This window comes from Tiliqua scincoides, chromosome 5, assembly GCF_035046505.1.
Source record: "Tiliqua scincoides isolate rTilSci1 chromosome 5, rTilSci1.hap2, whole genome shotgun sequence".
Classification (NCBI taxonomy): domain Eukaryota; kingdom Metazoa; phylum Chordata; class Lepidosauria; order Squamata; family Scincidae; genus Tiliqua; species Tiliqua scincoides.
In genome coordinates, this window is record NC_089825.1 from 6679189 (window position 1) to 6707048 (window position 27860).

Consider the following 27860-nt stretch of genomic DNA (forward strand, 5'->3'; position numbering starts at 1 on the left):
AGTAAAATTAAAAAAAAAAGAGTAGTAGACAGGAAAAGAATAGCAGTAAAACTAAGGGCTCTAATTGCAGCTCTCTCCATAGATTAGTGCCAAATGCTATCCCAGGTTCCCTTAGCAGGAGGGTGGATGAGGCCTGAGTTGATTCTCCTTTCCCATTTCAGTGGAAGAGCTCTAACCACATACAGCATCCCCAAACCAAAGTAGGCTTATACTATATTATTATCATCATCATAGTATTGTCAGCATACATGGTGCTTTCATATTATGAAGAGGCATATCTCTCCCCCAGGTTTAATTCTGTATCTTGGCACAAAGGAGGCACTGAGGAACAGTGGCAGGAGGGGCAAATAGGGAAGCAGAAGCAATTGTGTTTCAGTTATGTGTATTTAACAACACAGGAACAATATAAATATAATAAAATGGTTTATCAAATGGGACTGACGTTTTGAAAAAAACAGAGGAAGTCACAAGCACTGACGTTCTAACATTTGAACTTGGGCACTTGAACGGGCTTTCACTTGAGCAGATGATAAATGAGGTGCCAGCCAAAATTTCTGCCCCTCTTTTGTTCCTGGCCCTAAAAGCAGCCTGTTTTTCAGAAATTATCCTGGTGAAAATTTCCACATTCCTTAACTGCATATCAAGAAGAGGTTTACTTATAGTCAAGTTTTTGGGAAAGAAGCAGGACCAGGGAAAAAGAAAATGGCCAGCAACCCATCTGTTTAGCGGAGTTCAGGCTACAGTCTTTTATAGGGTGAAAATTCAGAGTCCGTGCCCGGAACCTGGGCAAGTTCAAACTGTGTTGCCATGTTGTTCTCACAGTTTCTTTAAGCAGCCGCAGGTTGGATGGGTTAGATTCTGAGTTAGGTGTATTCGAAAACGTCTCTTCAGCAGACCTTTAAAAATACAATGTAGTGAACTTTCCACAGTGATTTTTTATGGTGGCTCTGTCTGAAGTTGACTCAAATCTGGAGGATTTGTTTGGGAAGTTGGAGTTTCGTGAAATAAAATAAATGGAAAATGTTTCTTTTGGTTTCTGTTTCCCTTGTACTGTGTGAGAATGTGCCAAGCACATAAGAACCAAACGCTCTAAATGAAAGCGAAACTAATGAATCTGTTTTACTGCCTGGTTCTAAGTAGCAGATGGCAACATTAAAAGATCCAAAAAGATTTTAAAAATGAAGCTCTTGAATGCTTAAGAAGCTTTCTGTACAGTATAGACTTCTTTTGCACAGTGTTCTCAGAGTTTCACTTTTCACTCATCTTTCTTTGAGATCTTCTGTCTCCCTTCAGCTGCTTGGGAGTCTCTCTTCCTCACAGTGGGCCCTGTTTTCTGTTTCTCTGTTCTGGCTCAAACAGAAACGGCAAGGAAGAGCACGTACTTGGCTGCTTGAGTGGAAGAAATCAAAGCTAAGCCATTGACCTTCTGCTTTCCCATATGTTGACTGAAAGAGAGAGTCTCTGAAAGAACCAGGAATTGCTTTTCTTTGGCTTACTTGCATCACAAATCCAAAAATACTGAAACACTGGCATGATTTTATTGGCTACATCTGTAAAGTCTGACAGCTGGTATGGCTACCCTGGGTTCATTGGGTAGATGCTAAAATGTGGGTGGTATGGTGGTGATGACAAAGATAAGTGGCAACTGCTGCTGACTTCTAACAACTTACTCTGTGGTTTAAGATCACAGTCTTTGAAACTTCTATTTTATTCCCCTCCATGCTGGCTGTTCATTTAGACCTTTAACAGCAGTTTTGTAGACATTACCAAGTGATAGAGCTGTGAAAAGTTTTACCTGATGCTTTCTGCAAATCAGACTGCTGTTACAGATGAAAGCGTGCTCCTGGGTTTTTCTTCTGGTCAATTGGTAACCTGTGCATCAATCCAGCTAGACTTCTTCTAGACTTTACAAAGCCAACTCTGTAAAATTCTGCTAGGATTTAACCTGACAATTCCTTCTTATGAAAAATCTCTTTACAAGAAAGAGAAGAGCTATACAAGCAAATAAAAACATCGTGATAAATCATTAGCAAGCATCTGTTCCAAATGTATTGGCTGCTTCTTACTGAGCGTCATCTTAACAACTTTTGTTTGTTACTTGCTTGTACAATAATCTTTATGACTTCCTTTTCATTTTTCTTTCATTTCAAAGCATTCATTTCTGGCATCCTGGAAGGATATTTTATTGATACCAGAAATATAGGCATTTTAGTGTTGTTGTAAGAAGAAGCAAAATAATACTTGAACAAAATCACACTGTTCCATGCACCCCATGACCTACAACCAGTTACAGATTCCAGAGCAGTTCTACAGTCATCTTCCTTGTGGGGGCAGAGTGCTGGACATTTCTGAAGTGTGATTAAAAAAATAAAATGAATTTTTGTTCTTCTCACTATTTGTCCAAGTAGTTTAGGGCGGAGTAAGTAAAAAGGACAGACCATACCAGTACATACATTGATTGGCATGGAGGGGGGGAAAGTTGGCAACCAACCAACCAAGTGGGCACTGTTAGTTTTATCTTTGCGGCTATTCTGTCAAAGCTCTTGCTTATTATTATTATTATTATTTTATTATTATTATTGAAGAATATTGAATTGCCATCTCTAAGAAGATGCTGTGTGCTGTGCTGCACAGTGTGCTGTGTATGCAGTGTGCCAAGTGTTCATCTAGTTCAGCTTCCTGTATCTCACAATGGTGCATCAGGAGCACATAAGATAACAAGATACCAGTATCCTGTTGCCACTCTCGTGCAGTTTGCATTTAGGTTATCTCTAAAGGTTGCATATACATGTCCAACCTTGTTATACACGGATTTGTCTCAACACGAATGGCCGCTGCAAATGAGAAGGAATGTGCTGATCCCTGGAGAAGGGGAAAAATGCATCTCTATAAAATCACAGTTTAAAAAAAACCACTGCTTTTCTTACTGTTGTAGAGAGACAGTCATGCAAGCAATCATTCCATTCTTCAGCTGAGCCAGGCAAAGGCAGAGTGCATTTCTAATTGCTGGCTGCCTCTTCGCAATAGTAAGAAAAGCTGTTTTTAAACCACAATTGTAAAGGGACACACTTCTTTTATTTTTTTTTAAACAGCTTTTATTTAACACGTTTTATGGTATCAACAGGGAGTCCCAGAATTAAACCCCTGCGGAGGTTGAGAAACAACCTTATTCCATTAGGAGCAATGGAGGTGCAAGAATGCTGGAAGAAGGTTTTTTAATCTATTTTTCCACTTTTTAAAAATCCTTGAATTTCTTTATCCACTAGGGGTTCTGGAACTGATCCCCAGTGGATAACGAGGGACGACCTGTAGTCATCGTATCTCAGAGGCTGCATATAGTCATCATGAGTTGTAACCTGTAGTGGATTTTTCTTCCATAAATCTGTCCAGCCCCTGTTCAAAGGCATCTAGGCAAGGTGCCATCAAAACATCTGTGGCAAGGAGTTTTGCAGATTAGTTATGCACAGGGTAAATTTTTTTTGTCTGTTCTGACTTTCCTGCCAACCAATTTTTGTGGCTGTCTCCTGGTTCTGATGTTGTGTGAGACAGAAAAGAACTTCCCACTATCCACTATATCCATCTTGTGCATACTTCTATATGTCTCAATCATGCCCATCCTCAGGTGCCTTCTAGACTGTAGCTTATGTACCACCCTTTAAAAAAGAAAAAGAATGAAGGGGGGAATGCCAGCCAACATGGGGCAAGGCAGGGTGGAGCAGCATGGCAAACTACTGTATTGCCATTCAGTTCACTGGTCTATATTTCTGTTAAGGAGTTTGTGAAAGTGGAAAGCCAGACCTGAGCTGCCGGAAAACATGCTCCAAAGTAGCTGAATTGCATGTATGTCTGTATTAATTTAGGGTTCAGGCCTTCTTGCCATGCTGGTTTCAACCACTAAGCTGGCAGGAGAGTGTGACCCACCCTCAGGCTTTAGGGACACCTGCTGACCATCAGTGCCCATTAAGCCAAACAAAAACCAGTGGTAATCTCAAACAGCTTTATAAATGGTGTAGTTTCTTTACTTTAAATAAACATGGTTATCCTGACCACTGGTATCACCTTAATAAACATCATGCTGTAGGGATCTTGAAAAAGCAGAGTATGTATTTTGTTTGAGTAGAGTACAAGATTGCAATGCCCCTTAGAGCAGACATTCTTAACCTTTTTGTGCCTTGTGCACCCCCAGGACACCTACTTCCAAAATATTTTTGTATGTTTTATTTCAATTTCCTGCTTTCCTGAAATTGCATGAAACATATTTGGCAAAAGCCAGAACTTCAGAAAACATTAAATTTCAGTCATAGAAAAACAATTGGTTTGCATCATAGAATTTGAAGATATTAAAAAAAAAAACTCACCAGACAATCAGTACAAAGTGTGAAAACAGATATTCCAGCCAAAAAGAAAATATGTTGGGTGTCGTTGGCCATACTTAAAAATTATTAAAACCTGTTTTCATCTAGTACAGGGGTGTCCAAAGTTTTTGGCAGGAGGGCCACTTCATCTCTCTGACACTGTTTCGGGGGCTGGGGGGGAATAATTAATTTACATTTAAAATTTGAGTAAATTTACATAAGTTTACATTAATGAATATATTAAAGATGAACTTATATGAATGAATGAAGATCTTGAAATAGCTCAAGGCCTTGCACAAAGCAAGGCTGGCCTTTCCTTTTCTGCTGCTGCTACTACATCACAGACGTGAAACAGCAAGCAGTGGAGGGAGCCCTCATCCCACAGCTCACACAAGAGGTCAAACAGTTGCATTGGGTCAGTGCAGGCTCCAGCAAGTCTCCGGAGGGCCAGAGGCTCATTGGAGACTGGGGGCTCCCTGAGGGCTGCATTAGGAGTCCTCGAGGGCTGCAAGTGGCCCCAGGGCCGGGGTTTGGGCACCCCTGATTTAGTAGAAGAGTGTATTAAGGCTCCCCCCTTATTTCTGGGATCATCACATGCACCTACAGGCCCCCTTTGTGCATCCCAGGGTGCAGGCCCCACAGTTTAAGAACCCCTTTATTAAAGCAGTTAGCATGCACAAGAATAAATGTTTTAATTGTGTTTTTATGCAAGGATGGCACAGCAGAAGCATCTTGCAGCAAAACTGAAAAACTACTTGCGAGACGACAAGATTCAGCTATGGAAACAGCCTTACACAAGGAGCAACAAAGAGGCTGGGGAGGAGCTGAAGGTCAGTACCCTGTGATTGGGACTTTCTTTTACTTCATGCATATTTTCTGCTTTCATATTCTTCACTAATTCATTTTTGTTGTCCTAGGTTCTTGCACAGCAATATGCTGTGAGGCTAAATTATAATGACAATGAAATAGAGGCCCTTCTGGAAGAAATACGACACAAAGCAATTGAGCGGGGAACGGGAAATGAGGCTTATAAGACAACGGGAGTTGCAACGCTTGAAGTAGCCTTGCCTCCAAGGCTGGGTAAAGTAAGCAGTTGTTTAGTTCTCTAAAGTCGCATGTATTAGATGCTGTGGACGTGTCATGAATGAAGATCCTGCCTGTGTACAGAACAGGCAAATTGTTCTGCAAACAGGTCAACTAAAGAGAGGTTTTAATTTGTTTATGTCTACAGTGGAGGTTGGCAACCTTTACAAGCAAATGGGCTGGACATTCAGGATGGCATCTTCGCCAAACTTCCAGGTTGCTGAGCTCCTGGAAGAGGCTGTCCAGAGCTCAGCTCTGGAAGCAAATCTTCCCACCCAATTTGCAGCGCTCCAGACAGGGAATGGCAGAACCACTGGCTCATGTGTGGAGCTCCTGTGCCACATACTGCACAGGAATTCCACAAACCTGGGCAGGTAGCTCCACCTTTCCCTGTCTGGCATGCAGCAAATTGGGCAGGAGGCCTTGCCTCCAAAGCTGAGCTCTCCATGGATTGGACATCTGGGTGGTGGGGCAGATCTGGCCTGTGGGCCATGAGTTGCCCACCCCTCGTCTAAAGGATGATGGGGCAAGTCTTTCTTCGTGTGAAGTGGCTTAAACTTTCCTCCTTTATCTTCAGAATTCATTGGAAGGGAATTTAGAATTGGGAAAGGTTAAAAAATTATATATGGTAATTAACTGTCCTGTGCTTCTAATACCTTACTAGACTGTTATTGCGGTCAGATAAACTCTAATTAAATTACAATTTAGAAGCAGAAGCCAAGTGAGTCCATACTAAAAAAAAAATGCCAGCATTAAAACCAATACTAGATTTAAGCTGTTCTGCCCAGCATTGCATTTATGCAGCAGGGACCAAATGTGTACACTTGTGGGCTGGGCCAAAATGGGTTAGTTCAACTGAATTTAGAATGCAGCTGACGCAAATTGCAGAAACTAAAATGGCAGGTCTCTTATCAGTGCTGCTTTGCCAACAAGACTGGATAATTCAGACCTCCAGAATCTGGAGAGAGATTAGTCTGGGGTAGATTCTGTAAACTTCTTTAGATTAGTCACAGTTTGCTGTAGCTCAATATTTGCATCTCTCTACCTTGTAGACAAGAAAAAATGTGCTGGAGACAAAATTGGTCGTCATGGGCAAAGAGCTCAGATCTCAGTAAGTAGTTAACATTTGTCATAAATCCCTTCTTAAAACCTGCATTTTCATGACATCTGTGACACCAGACTTAGGGCCCAATTCTGTACAGCTTTCCAGCATCAATGCAGCTGCCCCAATGGGGCATAAACTGTATCCTGCATCATGGAGGCCTCCTGAAGGTAAAGGAACATTTGCTCCCTTACCTCGGGGCTGTATTGCAGCCTCACTGGTCCTGGAAAGTTGGGTAGGACTGGACCCTGAATCCTCCTCACCTAATTACAAGAAGTTGAGACCATTGCCTATTCTTCCACTGCTTAACCTTGTGTGCATTTCCCTCGCTTTCCACCGTTCTCTCCCTTGTAAGAGATTGTAAGTCCTTCAGGGCAGGTCCCTGTTGAATACCATATAGACTGATGGCACTATATAAATCCTTAAATAGTGAAACATTCTTTATTTTCTTTAAGTATTTCTTATGTCGTTCTTCATAGGATATCTTCTAGGTCAGGAACATTCATAGTCTGAAATTCAGCATAGTAACATCCCTTAGATTTAACAGGGAATGGTATTTTTGACATGCATATTGCAGACACTTATGAAAGGGTGCACCTGAATCCTATACATATTTATTCAAACATATCTCTCAGCGAATTCATTGAGACTTAGTTCCAAATTAGGGATTATGTAGGATTGCAACCTCAATACAGTTAGAATCAACAAAAATGGAACTGCCAACCAGTTATCTCTAGGTTATTTTTAACCTACAGTTTATATATTGAGAGCTACAGTTAAGGCTTTTCCTTTGAACATGCACATCATATATGAATATACATGTACATCTTCTTTGCACACAGCTTCTAAAATGGTGAACTTCCTATGATTTGGTCTTTATAGTATTGATGAGCAAAAAGAAAAGTTGTAAAAATGATTCTGAAAAATAAGTTCTTTGTGCAGTCACACAGTGGAGTTCTGCATTGTTGCAAAGCTGAACTCAGAAGCTATCAGAATTCTGTTCTGCCCCTGGATTTGAGTGGGAAAATCTCATGCACAGTCATGTGCCTTGAGTGCAGGTGGAACACCCAATCCCTCGGTCCCTTTTTGCCATTGGTGAAGCAACATCGTGAAGAATGCTTCCCTTTGTCCATCTCGCACACACACAAAAGACTTCTACATTATAATCTATATTGTACAGGGATTATAGTACCCTGACATAAAAGAATTCATTATTCCGGTAGAGAATAATGAAAAATATGAATGATGAATAATATGAATATGAATCATTAAGAAAAATGCTTTTTTCTATTTTTCTCAATCTTTCAAATTTTTCCACTAGAAAAATGACTTGGAAGACAATGGGGGGGGGGAATCGCAACGCCCCAGCCTGAGGGCCCTGGACTCTGTCCCCTTAAGGGGCAGGGGGAAGGCAGCGATGTGATCACCAGGATCACATTGCTAAGGGGGGCACAGGGGCTGGCATGTACTTACCAGTCCCTGTAGCAGGCTCCTTAGGGTGCAGGGAACCTACTTGACCTTCTGCAGGGCTTCCCGAGCTGTAGAAAGTGAAAGCAGAGCGATTGCACCCCACTTCCCGTTTACAATTGCAAACTGGAGGCGGGACACGATCACTCCATTTTCACTTTCTACAGCTTGGGAAGCCTTGTGGAGGATCATGCAGGGCTCCCCACATCCCTGGGAGGCTGCTGCAGGGACTGGTAAATACAAGCCAGCCCCTGCACCCCTTTTAGCGATGCAATCCCAGGGATCGCATCAATGCCTTTCCCACTCATCAGCAAGGACTTACAGCGGTTCTCAAGCTCCCTGGGAGTTTGAGAGCTGCTTGGCTAGACTATAAGACCATCACCTTGGCTATCAGTTGGCCAAAAATGAGTCACCAGTCTATTTGAGGGCGTTTTCTGGCAGACTGGTTTCATCTTTCACTGTAAGTCTGAGAAGTCTTCCACTCCCAGAACTGTGGAAAGTAACGTGGTCTACATCATTGACTATCGTCAAGCACTGTGTCCTAGACACAAGGTTGAGAGCTGATGTCTTGCTTGGGTGTGCTGTTCTGCAGGACACCCTCTTCTGACAGATCTGTATCCATCTCCAGGTAAGAGGGAACTTCACTAGTCTCCACTGAGTGTGACTGCAGAGAGACAAAGAAGGCCAATTCTATGCTTGGGATCATTAGAAAAGGTATTGAGAACAGAACGGCTACTATTATAATGCCATTGTACAAATCGATGGTAAGGCCACACCTGGAGTATTGTGTCCAGTTCTGGTCACCGCATTTCAAAAAAGACATAGTAGAAATGGAAAATGTGCAAAAGAGAGCGACTAAGATGATTACAGGGCTGGGGCCCCTTCTTTAGGAGGAAAGGCTACGGCGTTTGGGCCTCTTCAGCCCAGAAAAGAGGCGCCTGAGGGGGGACATGATTAAGACATACAAAATTATGCAGGTGATGGACAGAGTGGATAGAGAGATGCTCTTTACACTCCCACATAACACCAGAACCAGGGGACATCCACTAAAATTGAGTGTTGGGAGAGTTAGGACAGACAAAAGAAAATATTTCTTTACCCAGCGTGTGGTTGGTCTGTGGAACTCCTTGCCACATGATGTGGTGACAGCATCTGGCCTGGATGCCTTTAAAAGGGGATTGGACAAGTTTCTGGAGGAAAAATCCATTATGGGTTACAAGCCATGATGTCTTTGTGCAACCTCCTGATTTTAGAAATGGGCTATGTCAGAATGCCAGATGCAAGGGAGGGCACCAGGATGCAGGTCTCTTGTTATCTGGTGTGTTCTCTGGGGCATTTGGTGGGCCGCTGTGAGATACGGGAAGCTGGACTAGATGGGCCTATGGCCTGATCCAGTGGGTCTGTTCTTATGTTCTTATGACATGGAGAAGGATAGGTTGCTTACATAGAACTATAGTTCTTTTGAGAAGTTGTCTGTAGAAACACAAGGTCTGGCACAGCCTGAGCTCTGTTCAAATGCAGTGATTTAAACCTAGAGGTGGCTGTAAAAGGAACAGAGGCATTGAGCATTGTGCACTTGTGCACATGGTTTTCCCACTCAAGTGCAAGAGCAGAATGCTTAACCAAGCTCTGGAAGCTTTGCTGCTTACGTTCAAAGGACTTCACTGTGTGTGTCTGTACAGATGACTACTAGAAGAACAATAGTTACAAATAATGTCCTAATTACTTCAAAAATATTCTCCTACAAGAGAATAGGTTTCAGTAACTATCTATTACTTTGCTTCACAGAATAGCACAGACATATGGATTGGAAGAAAATTGTATCAAAATCATTATAAATAAGAAGCAACTTGATCTAGGTATGTAATACTGTGTTTTAATACAGCTATAGTTAAGTGTTTAATTGGGAGTGTGACTTTTTGTTTCTTAGAAATCCATATTTCTAAATATTTTATTCCTAGATCCTTCCAACTCACTTGGAATTAACTTCTTCCATTTTGCAGGAAAGACGCTAGAAGAGCAAGGCATAACACACAACGTCAAGGTCATGGTGCTTGAGCTGAAGCGTAGTGAAGAGGAAACGAGGAAAAGAGTCAAAGAAGAGGAAATGAGACATGAGGAAGAGACCATTAAGAAAAAAGAAATGAGTAAAAGGATGCAACGAACGAAGAAAGGCTTAGAAATACTTGCTGAAAGAGGTCAGGTGTCCTTTGCCCAAAATAGAACTATTGTGTGAGTGACAGAGCAAGTTAAAGAAAAAACGTTAATGTTGCACCATTTTGCACAATGATCTGAGTCAGCTGTTCCCAATTTTTACCATGTCACAATTCGCCTTGTCTGATGTAGTGCTCCTGGTGGTGCCCGGGGAGGCCCCAGAGGCCACTTTCAGGTTACGCTGGGCCAGCAACTCACTCTGCAGTCCTCAGAATGGCCTGTAGAAGCCTTGAAAGCTACTTCCAGTTTTCAGAAGGCACCATCCAAAAACTGGCCATAGCTTTCAGAAACTTCTGCAGGCCATTCTGAGGCCTGCAGAAGCCTGCAGAGTGGGTTGCCAGCCTGGTGTGACCCAGAAGGGGCCTCCCCTTGGCTCCACAATATCTCTGATTTGGAGCCAAATTGAGGCGAGAGCAGGTAGGAGGGCCCAGGTTGCAACCCACATGGCATAGGCTCACAACTCACTAGTGAGTTACAACACACACTTTGGAAAACCCTGATCTGGGTGAAGACTGATGTAGTGACTCAGTTTTTCACCCAGGTTAAGAGTCTATTTGGTTTCCATGACAGAGATCCACACTGACAAGTGGAACAGTGTTCAGCTGTTAATCTGGCCCTGCATTCCATATGCTTAAGCACTTTGTGTATTTACACACAAGTACATGCATCTTCACCTTATTTTAAGCACAAATTTTAGGAAATCGGACCTTTTAGAAATGGTTGTACCACTGTCCAGAGAGAGGGGTGTTGGTTATGACTTCTGATAGTTAGTTTCTTCCAAATAGAACCATCTCTTAAATCTGCGGAATGCTTTTTTTTCAGAGCCTGAGGAGAAGAAAAGAAACTGGTGATGAATGTACTTCCAAACCTGACCCCAGTCCTCTAATAAAGTTATCTCTCCATATTTACCTTAGGGCACCAAATATGGTTGTGCGTTGATCACTGCAGAAAAATGCTAATTGTCAATCAAATACTGACACATTATGCAGAACAAAATCTCATTTGTGGCCAGATTTTTATTTTTAAACTAAGTGTTGGCTTGTGTGTTTGACATGGGGCACTGTTTTGGCACCAAGTACAAACAAAGCTCTAGACACCCTTTTAGTGCTTCCACTGTCATTTCATCTGTTATGGTTCTGGACTCTGAAATGGTCATAAGGGGCACCATGCTACTGGATGTGCCAGTTTGTAGATATCATGTCCCAACGAAGAGCCTGTCAGTATGATGAATTGGGTGAGCAAACTTTTCTCCTGGTAGTCCTCGCTCTTTGATATCTATGCTTTTTAATATACATTTGCTCACACCTATGAATTTATACAGTTCAGAGACCAAAATCAAACAGGAGACTTGAAAAGGAGAGGACTGCACTTCTTTATAACTATCATGAGAGCAAGTACAGTTCAATGGACAGATAGAGAGCACTGTATTTAGAGCCAGAGTTCAGAAGGATTCACTGGGTAGTCTCAGTCTCTGTAAAATTAGCAGTGGAGTTATCTACTTAATTGTTGGGTGGTTGTCTGCATAGGACTTTTGCTGCAGTAGTAGGATATATCAGTTACCTCAAATCAGAATTATGTATTGTTTTGCATTAAAAGATAGATATTATGTGCTTCTGGAATTAGCTCTTCATAATACAGAACTATATTCCAAATAAATCCAACCCATTCCCATGATGAGTTTCTTACAAAAATGTTGACAGCAATTCAGGTGGTTCTCCCTCTAATATCCTGCACACTTGAACTTAGACGGATCCAGAGCAAAGTGGCAGTCTTCTTTGTAATAGTTACAAGGAGTGACTTTCCATCTGATCTTTATATTCTGTTGCAGAGGATTCTTCAGATCCAGATACGACACCATATCTCGACATAGCAAACCAAACTGGAAGAACCATCAGAATTCCTCCGCAAGCCAAAAAAGTGAGCGTAAGCTGGAAGGCAGTTCCTATTCTGTTTTTGTCTTCCCCTGGGTGAATATGTTCTGCTTCATTTGTTCAGTGTTAGTAAAACATTTTGTTTTGCTTTTCTTTTTTCCCTTACAGGCCCTTTTGTTGGCTATGGGGTATCACGAGAAAGGCAGAGCATTGTTGAAGAAAAAAGAATATGCAATGGCACTGCCATTCCTGTTGGATGCAGATACACACTTCTGGTAAGGATCTGTCATGTGACAGATCTTCTGACATAATAACTTCTGACATAATAAAGTTTCGCATTGAAATAGTGCTTCAGTGTTCCAAGCAATTCACATGAACGTGTGGAGTGACTCGTGGATGTCATTCACGGATGGATTTTGCTGCAGAGTAACTGCACATCTGGTGCCCGTAAGTCAGCATTATCATCTCCGTTTTGCAGTTGTGGGTTGAGACAGTGTGGCTTTCCTAGAGCTACCTTGTGAGTTTATGGTAGAGGAAGGATTTGAACTTTCTGGTTCAGATACTTTTTCATTAAGCCACTGTGCTTCAGGAGCATATCAGTTATGTAAGGGAACTTAAACATTACTTGATGCAGTTCTCACTTTGTTTGCATGTCAGTTCTTTGAACGGTGCTGAAATGCGATGTGCCAAATTTGTTTTGTGACTTTTCAGTGAGTGTGGTTCAGACCTCCTGACCACTGTTGATAACTATGCAGTGCTGCAACTGGATATAGTCTGGTGCTACTTCCATCTGGGACAGCTGGATTGCCTGGATGATGCTGAGAAGAAGCTCCTTGCAGCCCATGATTGCTTCAGGAAGTGTTACGGAGAGAACCACGAAAGACTGGTCACGATAAAAGTAGGCTACGGAGGTCCTCCTTTTTGCGTGTTGGGGGAGGGGGAGTTGGCACTTACCATTTAGAATTTATTTGGATTTGGAAATCTGGACTGTTCCGATATAGCTAATTGTCCTTGGTGCTTCAGACTGCCTCTTACTTTTGCAAAGTCATGATATACTTTCTGAGAATGTGCAATATGTAGCTTCAGATATCTAATACATACCCAGAAGATTTATAGACATAGAATGGTTACTGTAAAGTTCTGTGTTGTAGGTCCTCTCTGAACTGGTTAAGACATCTGATGTAACATTTTTGTACATCCTGCAACACAGGTACAATTATGGAAATCAAACTTGTCCAACAGGCAAAAGAGCTCTCAAACTTCTACAAAAAAGAGAAAAAAATTCAAGCAGAATGATTCACTTCGCTGTTTTTTCTGACAAATGATGCCATTATAGGAGTCCTTTCATAAATATTTTTTGCATCACCAGCCTGTATATGACATAATTTCAAACAGTAACCTGGGAAACCTTAGAATTCCTCAGAAGGTATTGGTATCCTGGAATACCAATTGTCTTTTTTAATACACATTTGCTCACACCTATGAATTTATACAGTTCAGAGACCAAAATCAAACAGGAGGCCTGAAAAGGAGAGAACTGTACTTCTTGATAACTATCATGAGAACAAATACAGTTCAGTGGACAGAGAGAAAGCTACATTTAGAGCCTGTAATGTCAGGCAAACTTCTGTGAACAGCAGCTTGCCTGCCGCTACTGATCTTCCCCTGGAGTGCACAGATACAGGTGGAGCATCACGTGTGTTCTGGAGCACAACTTCAGCTCATGTTGAACAACAGCAGTGTTCTCTGTTCAAAAAGGCATGGTAAAACGCAGCAGGCCTGATTAATTACTGTCAACTGAGGTGTACCCTAGAATTCAGGAGGGCAGGAGGTTTGGTCTAGAGGGTTGAGCCTCTGTTTGCCTGAAGATAACATCCGAAGGTCGTCAGGTCGAGGCCCCTGGCACTGTGAATGGCGAGACCTTGAAGCAGCTGACAAGCCGAGCCAAGTTATTCCACCTGTTCTTTGGAGAGATGAAGGAGCTGCTTGTCAGCCTGCATGGGAGGAATCTGGAGGCCAGAAAGTGATAACAGGCCACAAAAGATCCATCTGAAATGTTGTGCGGTTCTTGAAAGATAGAACTTTTCTTCAATTGTAAAAATCCCTACAGGGATTTAAAACAGCCTGCCTATGTAAACCGCCTTGAATTAAAGTCTGTGGACAAATCTGACGACCAAGAAAGGTGGTGTATAAATATCTGGGGGGGGGGGGGGAGGAATTCTGCACACAATGGGTGTGACTATTAAAACATGTGAATGAATGCTCTAAAAACATGTCTCTGTTCTACCAAACAGTATTTTCCTAAGGTGACTGTGTTCAGGTGTGTGTCCCTTAACAACCGTCCACTTAACGATGGACCGCATATGCAACAGTGGTCAAAGCACAGCAAAGAGGCTGTTAATGAGGCAGTCAGGTCTCCCATAGCCTGCAACAGAGTTTCTGTTTACCCAACAAAGAGGCTCTTAATCCATAGAAGAGGCAATCAGTCTCCAGTAGCCTATGCAGCCAGCTAATGTCTGGTAGGGAGTGTCTGTTTACACAACAAAGGTACTAGATTGGGCAGAGTGTTCACTTAATGACCTAATCGCATAACAATTGGGATCAGAGAACGTATCTGCTCCTTAAGTGACACTCACCTGTATGTAATGCCAAATGACTATTATGAACTTCTAAATTCTGCTGTTGCTGTAATGGCCAAAGCACAATGCTGTGCTTTTCTCACAGTCTACAACTGTCATTCCTGTGAGGCTTGGAGTTTTGAATTAGCATGACAAGAAAAGAAATAATCCTCCTGTGCACAGCACAGACATTCAACCCTGTTATTCCAATTAACTTCCACAAAAGTAGTGAAACCTAATCCCCCTGTAATCCTCTGGGAAGGCGCTTCTACCTATCAACCTAAATACGTGAGCCCCTGGCAGCAGAAAGTGAGGAGTGACTGGTGGGTCACAAGAGCCAGGAGCCACAGTGCTCTTTCAGCACTCTGCCATGCATTTCAGCAAGGCTTTCCCAAGAGTGGGTTGTCCCTAGAGATGTAAAATTTCCAGAAATTTTGAAGCTTGGAAAAAAACCCGTTTTTCCAGAAAAAAATGGAAATTTTTGGAAAAATTGAAAAAAATGTTTTTTTTTTCTTTTTCAGATTGAAAGACACTCTGTTACTTTAGGAACATAAAATATGACTATGGACAATTTGACTTGGTATAAAATTATCACAACTAGCATATTAAAAATATAGCGTAATAATTGTTTGGATACAAAAACAATTTACTTTTTTTATAATATTTATTTGTAATTGTAACAAATGGAACTACAGTCTCCTGAACTGTTTACTAGTTTATGTGGAACAGACAAGAAAACCTTCACAAAACAATTTTTAAAAATCCAGAAGTAACAATTATTCATATTTCCTCTCCACAGTATTAAATTTTTTTAAAAAAAACTCACTCTCATTAAAAGAATTGAAGAGGGGGGAAATGTATAGAAGGGAATGGGACTAAGTTTCAATGAAATTTAATCAGAAATTTTCTAAACTAATTATCAGTATCAGTTTTAGTCTCTGCTTCTGCAGCTACTTTGTTGTGTCTGTCATTATCACAGTTATTATGGACTTCTAAAAACTGAAGGTTTGCCCGGATTGAAACAAGCTTCTCTACCCTTTCACATGTCAGTTTATTTCTTGATTTAGTGTGAGTGTTTCCAAACATAGGCCAGATTCTTTCACATGCTGCAGAAGATGGAGAAATCTGAAGAAGATGAGTAACAAGAGGAGTCAGAGGCTGTGTTGTGCAAAGACCTTGCCACCATGTTGCAGGAGGAATATTTTGGCAGAATCCCAGCATGCATTCCTGGACCAAATCCCTGAAGATTTCTAAATTCTGCAACATTTGAAAGTACCTTCCCAACCTCAAGTCCTAAGTGTGATGCTTGTTTTGTAATCCAGTCAAATGCCGTCACAGTGCTATCATCACTTATATTTCTACCTTTGAATCTTGGATCCAGCAGATTTGCAGCAGCATGACTTGGATGGCAACAAAATTCTTCCTTTTTTTATAATCACTTTACTTTCTTCTATAGTTGTAAGTGAAGATATACAGTGTTGCCTTGCAAGACAAAATTAATTCGTTCCACAAGTTGTTTCGTATTGCGAAATTTTTGTCTTGCGAATCGCGATTTAAAACAAACCAAAAAAAAAAGCAAAAAATTCATCTTGCAAAGCACGGCCATAGAAAAATTCGTCTTGCGAGTCACCAAAAAAATCACAAAACGCTTTCGTCTTACGAGTTTTTCGTTGCGCGAGGCATTCGTCTTGCGAGGCATCACTGTACTGAGATTTTCAAAAACAGTTGTTTTTATCTTGGTCATTAGATAAGGAATTTCTGACAAAAGTGCACTATCTGATTCAGATGCAGTGATTACTGCAGCAGTTGGCTTTAGAATCTTCAGGGGATTTTGCAGCTGAACCCAGAAGACATCCTGATCAAGAACAGTATTTCTCACACTCCTGGGTACTTTAAGATCTTCAACTATTACTGTTTCTTGAAGAGCTTCTATGTTTTTTAAACTTTCAAAGGAGATCACCACTCCAGCCCACTGAGTTTTACTACAGAGCTTCAGTGTCACTATTTTATTCTTTGCATTTTTTTCTACTTGCTTCTTCTTGAAAACTGCAGCTTCAATATGAGTACCTTTTACATGTTTTAGAACTTCTTTTGCTCGTCTAAAGATCATGTGAAGGGTGTCCAGTTTCATAATATTATTAAGAAGCAAGTTGAGCCCGTGAGATGCACATCCTATTGCAGTAATATATGGATACTTCTCCATTATGATCTCCCATGCGGCTTTCATATTGCTGGCATTGTCAGTCAGCAAAGCAAATACTTTACCACTCCCAATTTTCTGTAGGACTTCACATATTTTATAGCTGATATACTCTGCAGGAGGTCTGGTCTAGAGGGTAGAGCCTCCGTCTGCCTGAAGATAACATCCACAAGGTCGCCAGTTCGAGGCCACTGAATGTAGTCGTTCTTGAAAGAAAGAACCTTCTTTGAAACTGTAAAAATCCCTATTTAATAGGGATTTAATAAAGCCTGCCTATGTAAACCGCCTTGAATAAAGTCTTGAATAAAGACCAAGAAAGGCGGTATATAAATACCTGTTGTTGTTGTTGTTGTTGTTGTTACAAAATTATAATTCCTTCTCCTCTCACATTTGTCTATCCATCTGTAAGTTGTGCAAGACACAGTGCTTCATTAATATTTCCTTGCACAGATTCCATTACAAGTTCGTATTCTGACTCCAAAAGAGGCTTGCTCAAAGAATGTCTGCTGGGCAAATGGTATGATGGTCTCAGTAATTTCAAAGCTTCCTGCCAGTACGTATTTTCAGTTATTGAAAATGGTGTTCCAGAAGAATATATTGCTCTTGCAAGAGCTTGATCAATTTTTTCCTGATCTTCAGGCGTCATCTTGTCTACAAATGATTGAATAATTTTTGGATGCAGCTGTCTTCAGTATCTGTTTACTTGAAGATGCTGCTGATGGTACAACACTTTGTGTTGCTGTTGATGTTACAGATGGAGTAGAAAGAGGACCTCTTGAACGAGAACATTGAGAAAAACGATATGCATTTTCATCACTGTGGTCCTCTTCGCTTAGATCCATGAAGGATTTTTTAATATCTACAGGACACTTGTTACATACAAGAATGTGTTTTGTCATCCTGGTAGCATTTGGAAATGTGTATTTCATCTAACAATATTTGCAAATCACATTTTTTTCTTAGAAGAACTTGCATTGTGAAAATGCCTCCATATGCTAGGTGTTGGTCTCACCATTTTCCTGAGGGAAGTAGGAAAGAAAAATAATTGAATGGCTAGTTTGCAAGAAGACATTAATCTATGGTTGTGGGTGGGGGAAGTAAAGAATCAGATTAGGAGTAATTAAATCATTATTTACACAAGGTTATAAAGATAAAGTAATGTAGTTAAATGATTCAGTTTTCTGGAATCAGATAAATGTAAACTCTTACCTTTTTAAATTAAGTATATACTTTCAGGTCCTTTTTGTTGCTCTCTATTTTCTTCCAATGCTTTGAGGCCTAGTGAAGAGGACAGACAGAACCAAACGTACCCACCCACATGCAAAAACAAAAATGGAACCTTTTTCTTTTCTTGTGACAATAGCAGCACCTCCTAAAGGAAGAAATGCATCTTGTTCTTGCATTGGAGAGTTCACTTTGTAACCTCAGACTTGCTTGTCCTCAGTGCACAGAAATTAGAATAATCTGATACCATACATATTTTTTAGAAATGATTTGGAAAATATTTGAACAGCTTGTCTTAAATATTTTATTCATGTTAAAATAAAACATTCCATAATCTTTTTCTTTTTCCAATTTTTCCAATTTTTCAGAAAAAAAAACCAAAAAAAAGTCTTCAGAAAAAACGGGAAAAAACCGTTTTTTCTGAATTTTTCCAGTTTTTTCCCAGGCTTTCACATCACTAGTTGTCCCTGAGCCACAGTGCTCTTTCAGCACTCTGCCAAGCATTTCAGCGAGGCTTTTCCAAGAGTGGGTTGTCCCTTTGCAGGAGTCCTGAGTTAATAGGAATGTGGGAGAGTAATGTGTCAAATGCTGGTGGCTGAGGGCAATATCTTGAAACAGAATCCTGTCTGGAGGGGAGGTCTTCCACAGATTGTTGAGTAACATTAGAAAGTAATAAGAAGCTTATCTTCCCAGTCGTGCCCACCGCCCCAAACCTTTTAAGGGGTCAATTTGCCTAGATAAGGAAACTCACACAAAGGAAGTGACTCAGAAGGCTAAATGTTGCAGGTGTGCCCTGTGTTTGGGCAATTCATGGATTGAATTTCATGTTAAGCATTTCATGAATTACTGGCCATGCGCCTGGCTTTCAGGTTTCTATTATAGGTTAAAACTGTTAACAGGAACCAGCCTTATTCTGTAGCTCCATCCCAGTTCAGTGAATTCTTGTCTCTGCAGAGAATGCAGGCATATTTGTTTTGGGTTTTGCAATGTTTCAAGAGATCACAGCTTGTATGCAGCTTCATACACAAGCATCATTCCCTTGGTGTCCTTGTGAGGCCAGAGCTGTGCTCTACGCACATGTTTTGTAAATTACATCAGTGGCTGTTCTTAAATAGCAGAAGGCCCCAGAGCTCTGCGTATGAGCCACTGCTTGCAAGTTTTCTCATTTGGAAATTCTTCTGTTTTTCTTAGGGAAGTTCAGGTAGAGAGAAGGCTCTATTTTTGCGACTTTATTTGCTTCAAGGAATAAGCCATTATCATAATGGCAAAGAAAAAGAGGCTGCTGAATATCTTCAGAAGGTAAGATTTTTAGTGTCAGGCTCTAATTCCTCTCTAATGCTGTAACGGTCTATGCACCCTTATCTGGGAGTAAGTCCCATTGGACAAATAGCAGGTTATGCCGTATTTGTTCCCCACGCCCTCCAGCCTATAAGCAGAAAGCTTTTTTCTGCATTTTTCCTTCATTCAGTATTTATTTTCTCTCTTTTGAAGGCACATGGCTTGTTCCAAGAGTTGTTCATAGATCCTGAGAAAGTCAACAGTTTGCTGCTTCTGGGATTCTCCGCTCAAGAGGCTCGTCTGGGTCTCCGAGCCTGTGATGGGAATGTGGATCATGCTGCCAGTCATATTTCCAATAGGAGAGAGGTATGGTGCCTTGGAGGTCCTGTGCTGTACCATGAGCATATTTCTGGCATAGTGGTACAGTAAACGATAGGACTCAAGAAGAAGCAAAATAACTACCAACCTGGTTAGACGCTCATTGAATGGTTGCTGTTTGGTATGTTTGTTGCTGCAGGACTAAAGAGAATATGTTCAAGAACCAGATCTGCAGTATAAAAGACTGTTCTTTAAGGGTGTACTTTTTCATAGGGTAGTGTTTTCCCTAAGGATTTGAAGTTGCAAGGGAAGGGGGACTTTAATTCTCCAGAATTAAATAATGAAGTAAATATGCTTTTAATAAATGTTGCTATACCAAAATTAATGATAATAAATTTTAAAAGTTTTGTCCTACCATAGCCAAGCTGTTGGAACCCTGCATTGTTAAGGGAAAGAAAGGGCTGGTCTCTCCCACTTGCCGTTTTCCTCCATTAAAAATACATTTATGCCATATTCCAAACAGCTTCTCAACTCCCAGTTTTAAAGAACAGTTTGGGGCCACTTTCTGAGAGAAACCCAGTAAAAATATGAATATAGAGTACCCTTTGGATTGTAGCCTTAATATGCATTCCATGTATCACTTCAGAACTACCCTGTAGAAGTCAATAAGATTTCTCAGCTACAGGTAGTTTAAGGGCTTCCGTTTTGGTGAAGTCCTTTATGAAGACCCAAGGAAGTGTATGTTCCCCCCCCATCAATGGAAAGATGCATATGGAATCAGGAATGGAAGCTTAGAATGCACCATGTAACGCAACAAGAGATCCATCTTGGGCTGAAATTAGTGGGAAATGCACCATTGGCTAATCAGTAGGTTTTTTATGACTCTACCCCACAGGAAAAGGCCCAAATAAAGAAAGAGGAGAGTGCTAAAAGGAGAAAGAGACTAGGAGACATAAACACCTTGAGGAGTATGGGCTATTCAGAGCGAGCTGCAAAAGAAGCTCTTCACAATGCAAAAGGAGACCTTGAGCTCGCGGTGAAGGTACAGCATGCTTTTCCCAACTGCTCTGTGAAAGCCTGTGTCCACTGGAAGGGTGTCAGAAGTAATTCTCAAACCATTTTCACTTTACAAACACTACAGCTATTGCCTCCAACTTTAAACTGGTGAATTTGATTTCCTTTTGCTTCAGTTTACTGCTGTGCTATGCTTTGAACTTCACTTTGGAAATCTTTCCCATAATTGGACCAGCAAAACAAATTGATTTAGCCATAAGTTCACTGCACGAGTAAACCAAGGGAGTGACAAGTTCCATTTGATCAGTGGTTCTTTGATGGCATTTTCCTGGAGTTGTGGCTTTCTTCATGACACCTCTCCACAGTCCTAGTTTTTGTTTTGCAAGATCATATCATACAAGTTGGGCTGGCCGGTTTCATGTGGAGAAACTAACCCCTGCTAATTGGGTAAGAGGCACTTTTTCAAGTGGGTGCTCCTTTTTTTAGCAGGGGGAGAGTAACTGGCCCACCTCACCCCAGCACTGTCTGTTCTAGTGGCTGTCTGCTAGTATTCATTTGCATCTTTTTAGATTGTGAACCCTTTTGGGACAGGGAGCCATTTAGTTATTTGATTTTTCTCTGTAAACCGCTTTGTGAACTTTTAGTTGAAAAGCAGTATATAAATACTGTTAATAATAATAAATAATAATAATAACTCAGCGTGATGCTGAAAAATGCTTTTCCCTGAGAATTGGAGGCCACGTAGAAGAACACATGTAGTTCATGTGTCCAGCAGCCCTGTGGGCCTGTGTTTCTCCCAATGCTCCCATGGCAAAGTGCTTTTGAATTTCAGGTGAATTTCAAAAGCAGTTTGCAGTGTGATAGTGGGGAATTTCTGCTGTACAAGCAAAAAAGACAAAAATCCCCCTTAGCAGGCTCAAAAGCATAGTCTGGGCACACTTAAAGTAGCCCTTTGGATTTTGCCTTTACAGGCAGGATTTTTCCTGCTTTACAAGAAGCAGAATGTAGTTACTATCTTTCAGGATTGTACTTGATATTTCCATTTAACTGTCCAGGTAACTTAGAATTTTTTTTTTTAATTCGTGGAACATCAAGCTAGGCAACAAAGGCAAAAACGGTTCAGCTGCTTTATAGCGAACATAATCTATGAAGCCATCAAGAATGACAGTCCACCCAAACCTTGCTAACTATAATAGTTTTGAAAAGATGTCTAAAAGATCACAGTGAGCATGTGTTGGACATACCTGGTGAAGGCAGTGCACTACAAGGGCTGCAGCAGAGAAAGCTCTGGCCCTTGTAGAAAGGGGAGATCCCTGCTGTGTGTCTTCTGAAGTTTATCTTAGTGGCAGATTCTCCCATTGGAACCTGCCCAGCTATTATTAGATGACAGTCAATTATCTATGTGGGAAATTTATGGGTTTTCTGTTTCAGTGCTTTTCAAAGAAAAGGGGATTTGCTGTTAAATAGAAATCCCTGAGGCATGCCAACTTTTCCACCACTGTCATACATAAATGATACAGTTGATCCACAGGTTGTCTTATGGGCCAGATTGAATAAATCTATTCATAAAGCACAAAAGACTAATATATAGCTGTTCTAGTTTAAGGTCAGTTAGGCAAAGGTTAGACTTTTCAAATGTTTGAGAGTCCAGCTTGAATGTGAGGTGGGGAGGCATTCTTTTGCTCAGTTTTTGTACCCACAACTGTTTCTGTCTGCTCTAGATTATACTTGACAACCCACAGCTCCTCCTGCCAGATTATGATGATCCTGTGTCCTGGGATCGATTTCAAGTTTCTCAGGAGAGTATTGATCAAGTAAGTACAGAGTGTGAGTTTATTGTTTCAGGAAAAAATAATAATAATTTGCAATTAGAAGTTCATTTTTCCACAAGCCACGCTGCCTGTGTGGTAGAATTCAGGACTGTGGTGTGGGTGCACAAAGTCTCCAGCCCCACCCAAAATTGCTTCTGATTGCTCCACTCTAATTGCTGTGGAGTTGGAGTCAGAAGCAGTTTGGAGTGGGGTGGGATCAGAGGTTCTGTGTAATACCTCCACAGCCCTGGTTGCGATAGTTTAGAGTAGGAGTCAGCAACCTGAGGCCCACCACTCAAAGTCATCCAGCCCATGCAGAGATCAGCTTGGGAGGCAAAACCTCCTACCCAGTTCTCTGCCTGGTGGGCAGCAAAAGGCTGGCCTCCTCCAAAAGGTTGGCCTCCTGTCCAGGCTTTATGTAGCCACTGCCAGGCTGCCAAACTCCCAGATGTTTGACAATGGCATGATGAATACCAAATGTCCAGGCTCTTTGCTGGTTTAGAGTGTTCAGATTGAATGCAAGAAACCCACTTGAAATTCCTGTTTTGTCATAAAGTACAGGTGGCAGCCATAGGCAAGTTATTCCCCCTTCTAGCCTAACCTTGCTCATGGGCCTGTTCTGAGACAAATGTACCACTCTGAGCCTTCTTGGAAGGAAGATGCAATAAGAAATTATTGTTGGCAACGATGTGTACCTCTTACTTTTGTTTTTACTGCCTAGTTGGTGTACATGGGATTTAATCCTGAGGCTGCACAGCAAGCTCTGAAAGTGTTCAAAGGCAACATTCAGCTGGCTGTCCAAACCCTTGTCCATTATGCGGGCTCCCTTCCTCCTGACTTGCAGACCCCTTCAGACAGCACCGCTCCCTCAGATGACTCCAGTTCATCATCAAAAGACTCTCCTACAGATTCTGCAGGTAAAAGGGCCATATTCAGAAAAATGTGAAGAAATTCTACTTTTATGAAATTGGGAGGGAAGAAGTTCTTGGCACTTCTCTAGCATATAGTGCCGACAGAGTCAGGGCACTGAGTATTGTGGATATTCTATTATACATGGGTTGGTTTACATGTGCATGATTGTCATTTTGACACTTGGCATCAAGAAATGCCTTGCATGAATTTCTGACCTCTTTTACATATAACTTTTATACCACCCAGGGTTAACTCAAACACTATGCTGTGCCATTGTGGCTAGTGCTGCCCTCACTACCTCACTTACAGATGGCATAGTTGTGTGGGAGACTTTTTGGGAGGATGAGGATAAAAGTTCATTGACTACTGAACAAAAATAATCATAAATGAACCATGTTTTATCAGCTGCATTTTTCTTGATATCATTCCTAATATTACAACATTTCCAGACACTTATTTACCCTAGTATTTGTTTCAAAACCCCATGAATTGTTCCCATTATGTGACACATTCCATAACCAGTATGTGCCAGGTCTCCCTGGGTCATTCATCAATTGATTGCAACTTTGGGATTTTTCTAATCCATGCTCCTGCCAAAGGTTTTTCCACCAAGACCCTGTTATCTTCCTCCCCAGCTCTGCAAATACGTTCAACTATAATAGCTGTGGGATCCTGAGTACAGAATCCCCTGTAATTACCTGAAGTCACTTCCAGCACTTTATCCCAAAATTGTAAGATTACCTTCCGGTACCACCAGATATGCATTTAAATCTGCATTTGAAGTGTGAATGTGCCGACATTGATTTGTTGGTATATGGTAGATCCATTCTATTTGACATGGAGTATAACTACCATTTATGTAAGCTTTATAGAAAATTTATTTCATTGCAACACTGAGTGAGATTGCACTACAGATCTTTCCCCCATTCTGAGAACTTTGTTACTGTGTAGTCAGCAACTCATCAATAGATGATACATTTTTGCCAAAAATCCTTTATATGTATCCCAAGTTACCAACAGATTCCAATGAGTTCAGTGGGTGAATAATCACATCTACACTCTGAAGTTTTTGGCCCAGGTTCTGAATTTGCAAGTGATAGATGGTCTTGCATAATGTTCCCCATATCAACAAATGTCATAAAAGTTCCTGCAGTGAATAAATCTCAGAGCCTAATCCTGCTGACCCTTTTCCAGTTATAAAAGTCAAGACCTCTCTCACTACTTTGAAATCCTTAAGGAAAATACTTGAAAGAATGAGATGCATATAGGGGTGGAGCATGTTTCATATTTTATTATCGCTTTCATAATAGCATTCCAATTTGGTTAAAGTATCTGAGAACATTTAGTCCTTCGGGAGGGGGAGATAGCTAGCCTATAGTTATGTTCAGTATCCTACCACTTGTTCACTTGTCCTTGCCAGTGATGGAATAATATAGCTGCATAGTAGTAGTTGGTTAGTTCTCCCCCCCCCCCCAACACAAACACATACGAAAACATCTTGTTGCAAAAGCTTAACTTCCGTTTTTGGGGGGGGGGTCTTGTTTACAGATGATTAAACAGAATTCAATTTTTTTCTGAAATAATTTTATTGTCCTGTTGAGACAAGAAGAAACCTTAGCAAGGCACACATTTGAATCATTGTTACCTTTCTAGATTGCTTAATTCATTGCACCTTTAAAATCCCCTTTTATAATCTCTCCATTCAGAAGGGGCTTCCACATCTTGATCAGCTTCTTATAGAAATTTCTCTGCACTTGGTTTGAGTCATATACAGACCCAAACAACTTTTGAATTGTCCAGTGCACCTCTCAAAATAATATATTTTGCATCTTTTATACCCTCATTAGTGGAAGAAGGACAGGTTTAGCTTTGGCCTCTGCTGCTCATTTCATGTTTGTGTGGTCGGATGGCAGAACATCCCATTCCACATCTGTTGAAGCAGCTTTTCCTCCACTACTTGCAAATTGGTTTTGTATGTTAAAAAGTAGATTTTATTTCTTTGTTTTTGTGGGTTGTTCAATGATTCAAAGTCATCGGCTTGATTATTTTTGTCCAAACCAGCTAATGGAGGCAAAAGAAAAAGGACAGGAAAACACTACAAGGTGGTAATTGCCTTCCTGTTGTCACTACCTGAATCATCCAAATGAGACAAACTTTTATAATTAAACATCCGAGATTATCTCCTGCTAAAGCTAGTGCCATATCTGCAGGACCAGCAACACCATGGCTATCTTTTTCAATCCTCTGTTGCATCATTTGAAACTACAGCTTCAACCACTGCATTAAATTAACTCAGAATCTTTTACTTCTTACACTGACCAACTAAGAACTAGCTTTCTTTAATGATCCATCATTAAAAAGTTAAACTGCCAATGGGCTAAGTTCACCTTTTTTAACAGGGTTAAAGACATTCCCTCTTTCAGGATTCTAGAAAATTCTGAATGCCTTCTGCCTTCAACTTGGGACCTTTCTCACATTTGTACTTCCACTTTGTTCTTTCCATTCTGTGATTTGACTGTTATTAGCAAGCCTGCTGGTTTTTATAATATATACTAAAAGTTGTATCAGGTTTTATTTGGCATTGACGCCTGAATCTGTACATCCCAGAAAGAGTTTCACAAGGTAAAGTGCCTTGTCATCTTTTATTACCTGTTACGGATCACTAAACCTTATGAGAATGATTCCTTCTCATCCCCCACTTATACCCTCTTTGGTAACATCTGTAAACAGCGCAAGTCTTCATGAACACTTCTCAGTTTGGTTAACTTCCGGTATTTATTCTTGTACAAGCCCCATCCCAATGTCTACTGTTGTTTCAAAGTTCTGTCTCATTTATTTGTAGGCACTTCTGGAGCTTCAACAGATGAAGATATGGAAGTAGATGCTGTCAATGAAATCTTAGAGGACATTCCAGAACATGAAGAGGATTACTTGGATTTAACTCTGGAAGAAGAAGAAATTGTCATTAATGAATATCTTTCTTACATAAAGCACTTAGACATTTAGCCAAGTATAAAGAGACTCTTAAAGCTCAAATGCTAGTTTCATGGGCCAGCATCTTTGGGGCACCAATCCAGAGAAAGTTAATTACATCTGTCTCACTAAAATAAATGGGTCAGGTTAGTCATAACTAACTTTAAGTCTAATTAATTTCAGTGGGAATTTAAGATTAACTAGTTTAGATTGGGTCTGTCTGTAGTACTTGGACTGAAAATATGGTTGACTTTATCTTTTGCCAGATGCCTTAAGTTCAATCAGTTGCATAGTTTTTAAACAATGTATTATAAAACCTGTATGATTGTAATTTTGAGCAACACTGGAGAGCAATACCAGTTGTAGAAGAAAAATATTTACAGAAGAAATATTTTTATAGAGAGGTTTAACACGTATTGATGTGAATCAACTTATTTAATCAGCAGAGAGAAAAATCCATTTTGCCTCTATTCATGGTACCCAGAGTTTTAGAAAAACTATAACTAGTCTGACTATAAAAATATTTGCATAGAATCCCAGTGGGACTAGCATTGATATTTTTTTCTGGCTTTCAAAATATAGACCCATGGGTTATATTTGTCAGTTTACAAAACCTTTCCAGCCTGTATCCGAAGTCCAATTGTAAATCTGTTGTGCATGAATATCAAAAGCCTCCTTTTCAGTCTGTCTCATAATACAGTAACAACCAATAAAAAGCACTTGCATCACTATTTATTGCAGTTTTTCCTGCAAAACTATACATTTCAAAGTGATAGACTTGAAAGCCGCTTTTAAACAGGATTTTTAAAGGCAGCAAACAAATGAGATCTGTGAACAAATCTCTTCAACATTACTCTGTCCTGCCTGCTCTGTATTGCCTCACCTGGACAGTCAGATAATCAATGCCCAGTAGTGTAGCTAGAGGGGGTGTAAAGCACTAAGTTTTGCAGGGAGCCTCACTGCAGCATGCAAGTGGCCCCCTCCCCTTCAGAGCAAGGTGTTTACCTCTGTTTTCCTCCCCTGCTGTTCCAGGCTCCCCCCCAACCCCTTCTAGCTACACCACTGTCAATGCCCTTTGTTCCTGATTATTGAGGGGTATGGCTCTTATTTCCTTGGGCAGCCTTGCATTGCTTTTCCTTTAAGGTTGCTCCTTAAAGGGTAGTGCCTGCAAAAAACCTGTAAGGTGCCCATCTCTGTCAAACCCAAATTGCCACATTTCCAGCAGACCATTTTGTTGCATAAGTGCCTCCTTACAGCTCTTGGTGACCATGTTCCCTTCACATATCTGAAGAGTGCAAAGTAAAGAAATATAGAAAGTGGCCCTTTTAAAAAAAGTAGAAATCAGTTCGTGGGATCTCATGAGCCTTCTTTCATTCTCTGCAAGAAGTATGAAATTTAGTGTCCTGGTTTTTAGTCAAGA

At 40.8% G+C, this 27860-nt stretch overlaps 1 protein-coding gene across 2 annotated transcripts in view; it reads left to right on the top strand.

Annotated features, from left to right (window-relative positions):
* The window catches only part of NUB1 (negative regulator of ubiquitin like proteins 1), a 28298-nt gene extending 1127 nt beyond the window's left edge, over positions 1-27171 (top strand). For both annotated transcript variants that reach the window (XM_066627707.1, XM_066627708.1), the window contains exons 2-15: positions 5068-5185; positions 5273-5440; positions 6491-6549; positions 9796-9866; positions 10011-10205; positions 12050-12138; positions 12261-12367; positions 12804-12990; positions 19326-19433; positions 19626-19778; positions 20626-20772; positions 22466-22558; positions 23277-23472; positions 26310-27171. In XM_066627707.1, coding sequence (XP_066483804.1) covers positions 5069-5185; positions 5273-5440; positions 6491-6549; positions 9796-9866; positions 10011-10205; positions 12050-12138; positions 12261-12367; positions 12804-12990; positions 19326-19433; positions 19626-19778; positions 20626-20772; positions 22466-22558; positions 23277-23472; positions 26310-26473 — 1854 coding nt within the window. In that variant the 5' untranslated portion in view covers position 5068 and the 3' untranslated portion in view covers positions 26474-27171. The remainder of the gene's footprint in view (positions 1-5067; positions 5186-5272; positions 5441-6490; positions 6550-9795; positions 9867-10010; positions 10206-12049; positions 12139-12260; positions 12368-12803; positions 12991-19325; positions 19434-19625; positions 19779-20625; positions 20773-22465; positions 22559-23276; positions 23473-26309) is intronic.
* The last annotated feature ends 689 nt before the right edge of the window (positions 27172-27860 follow it).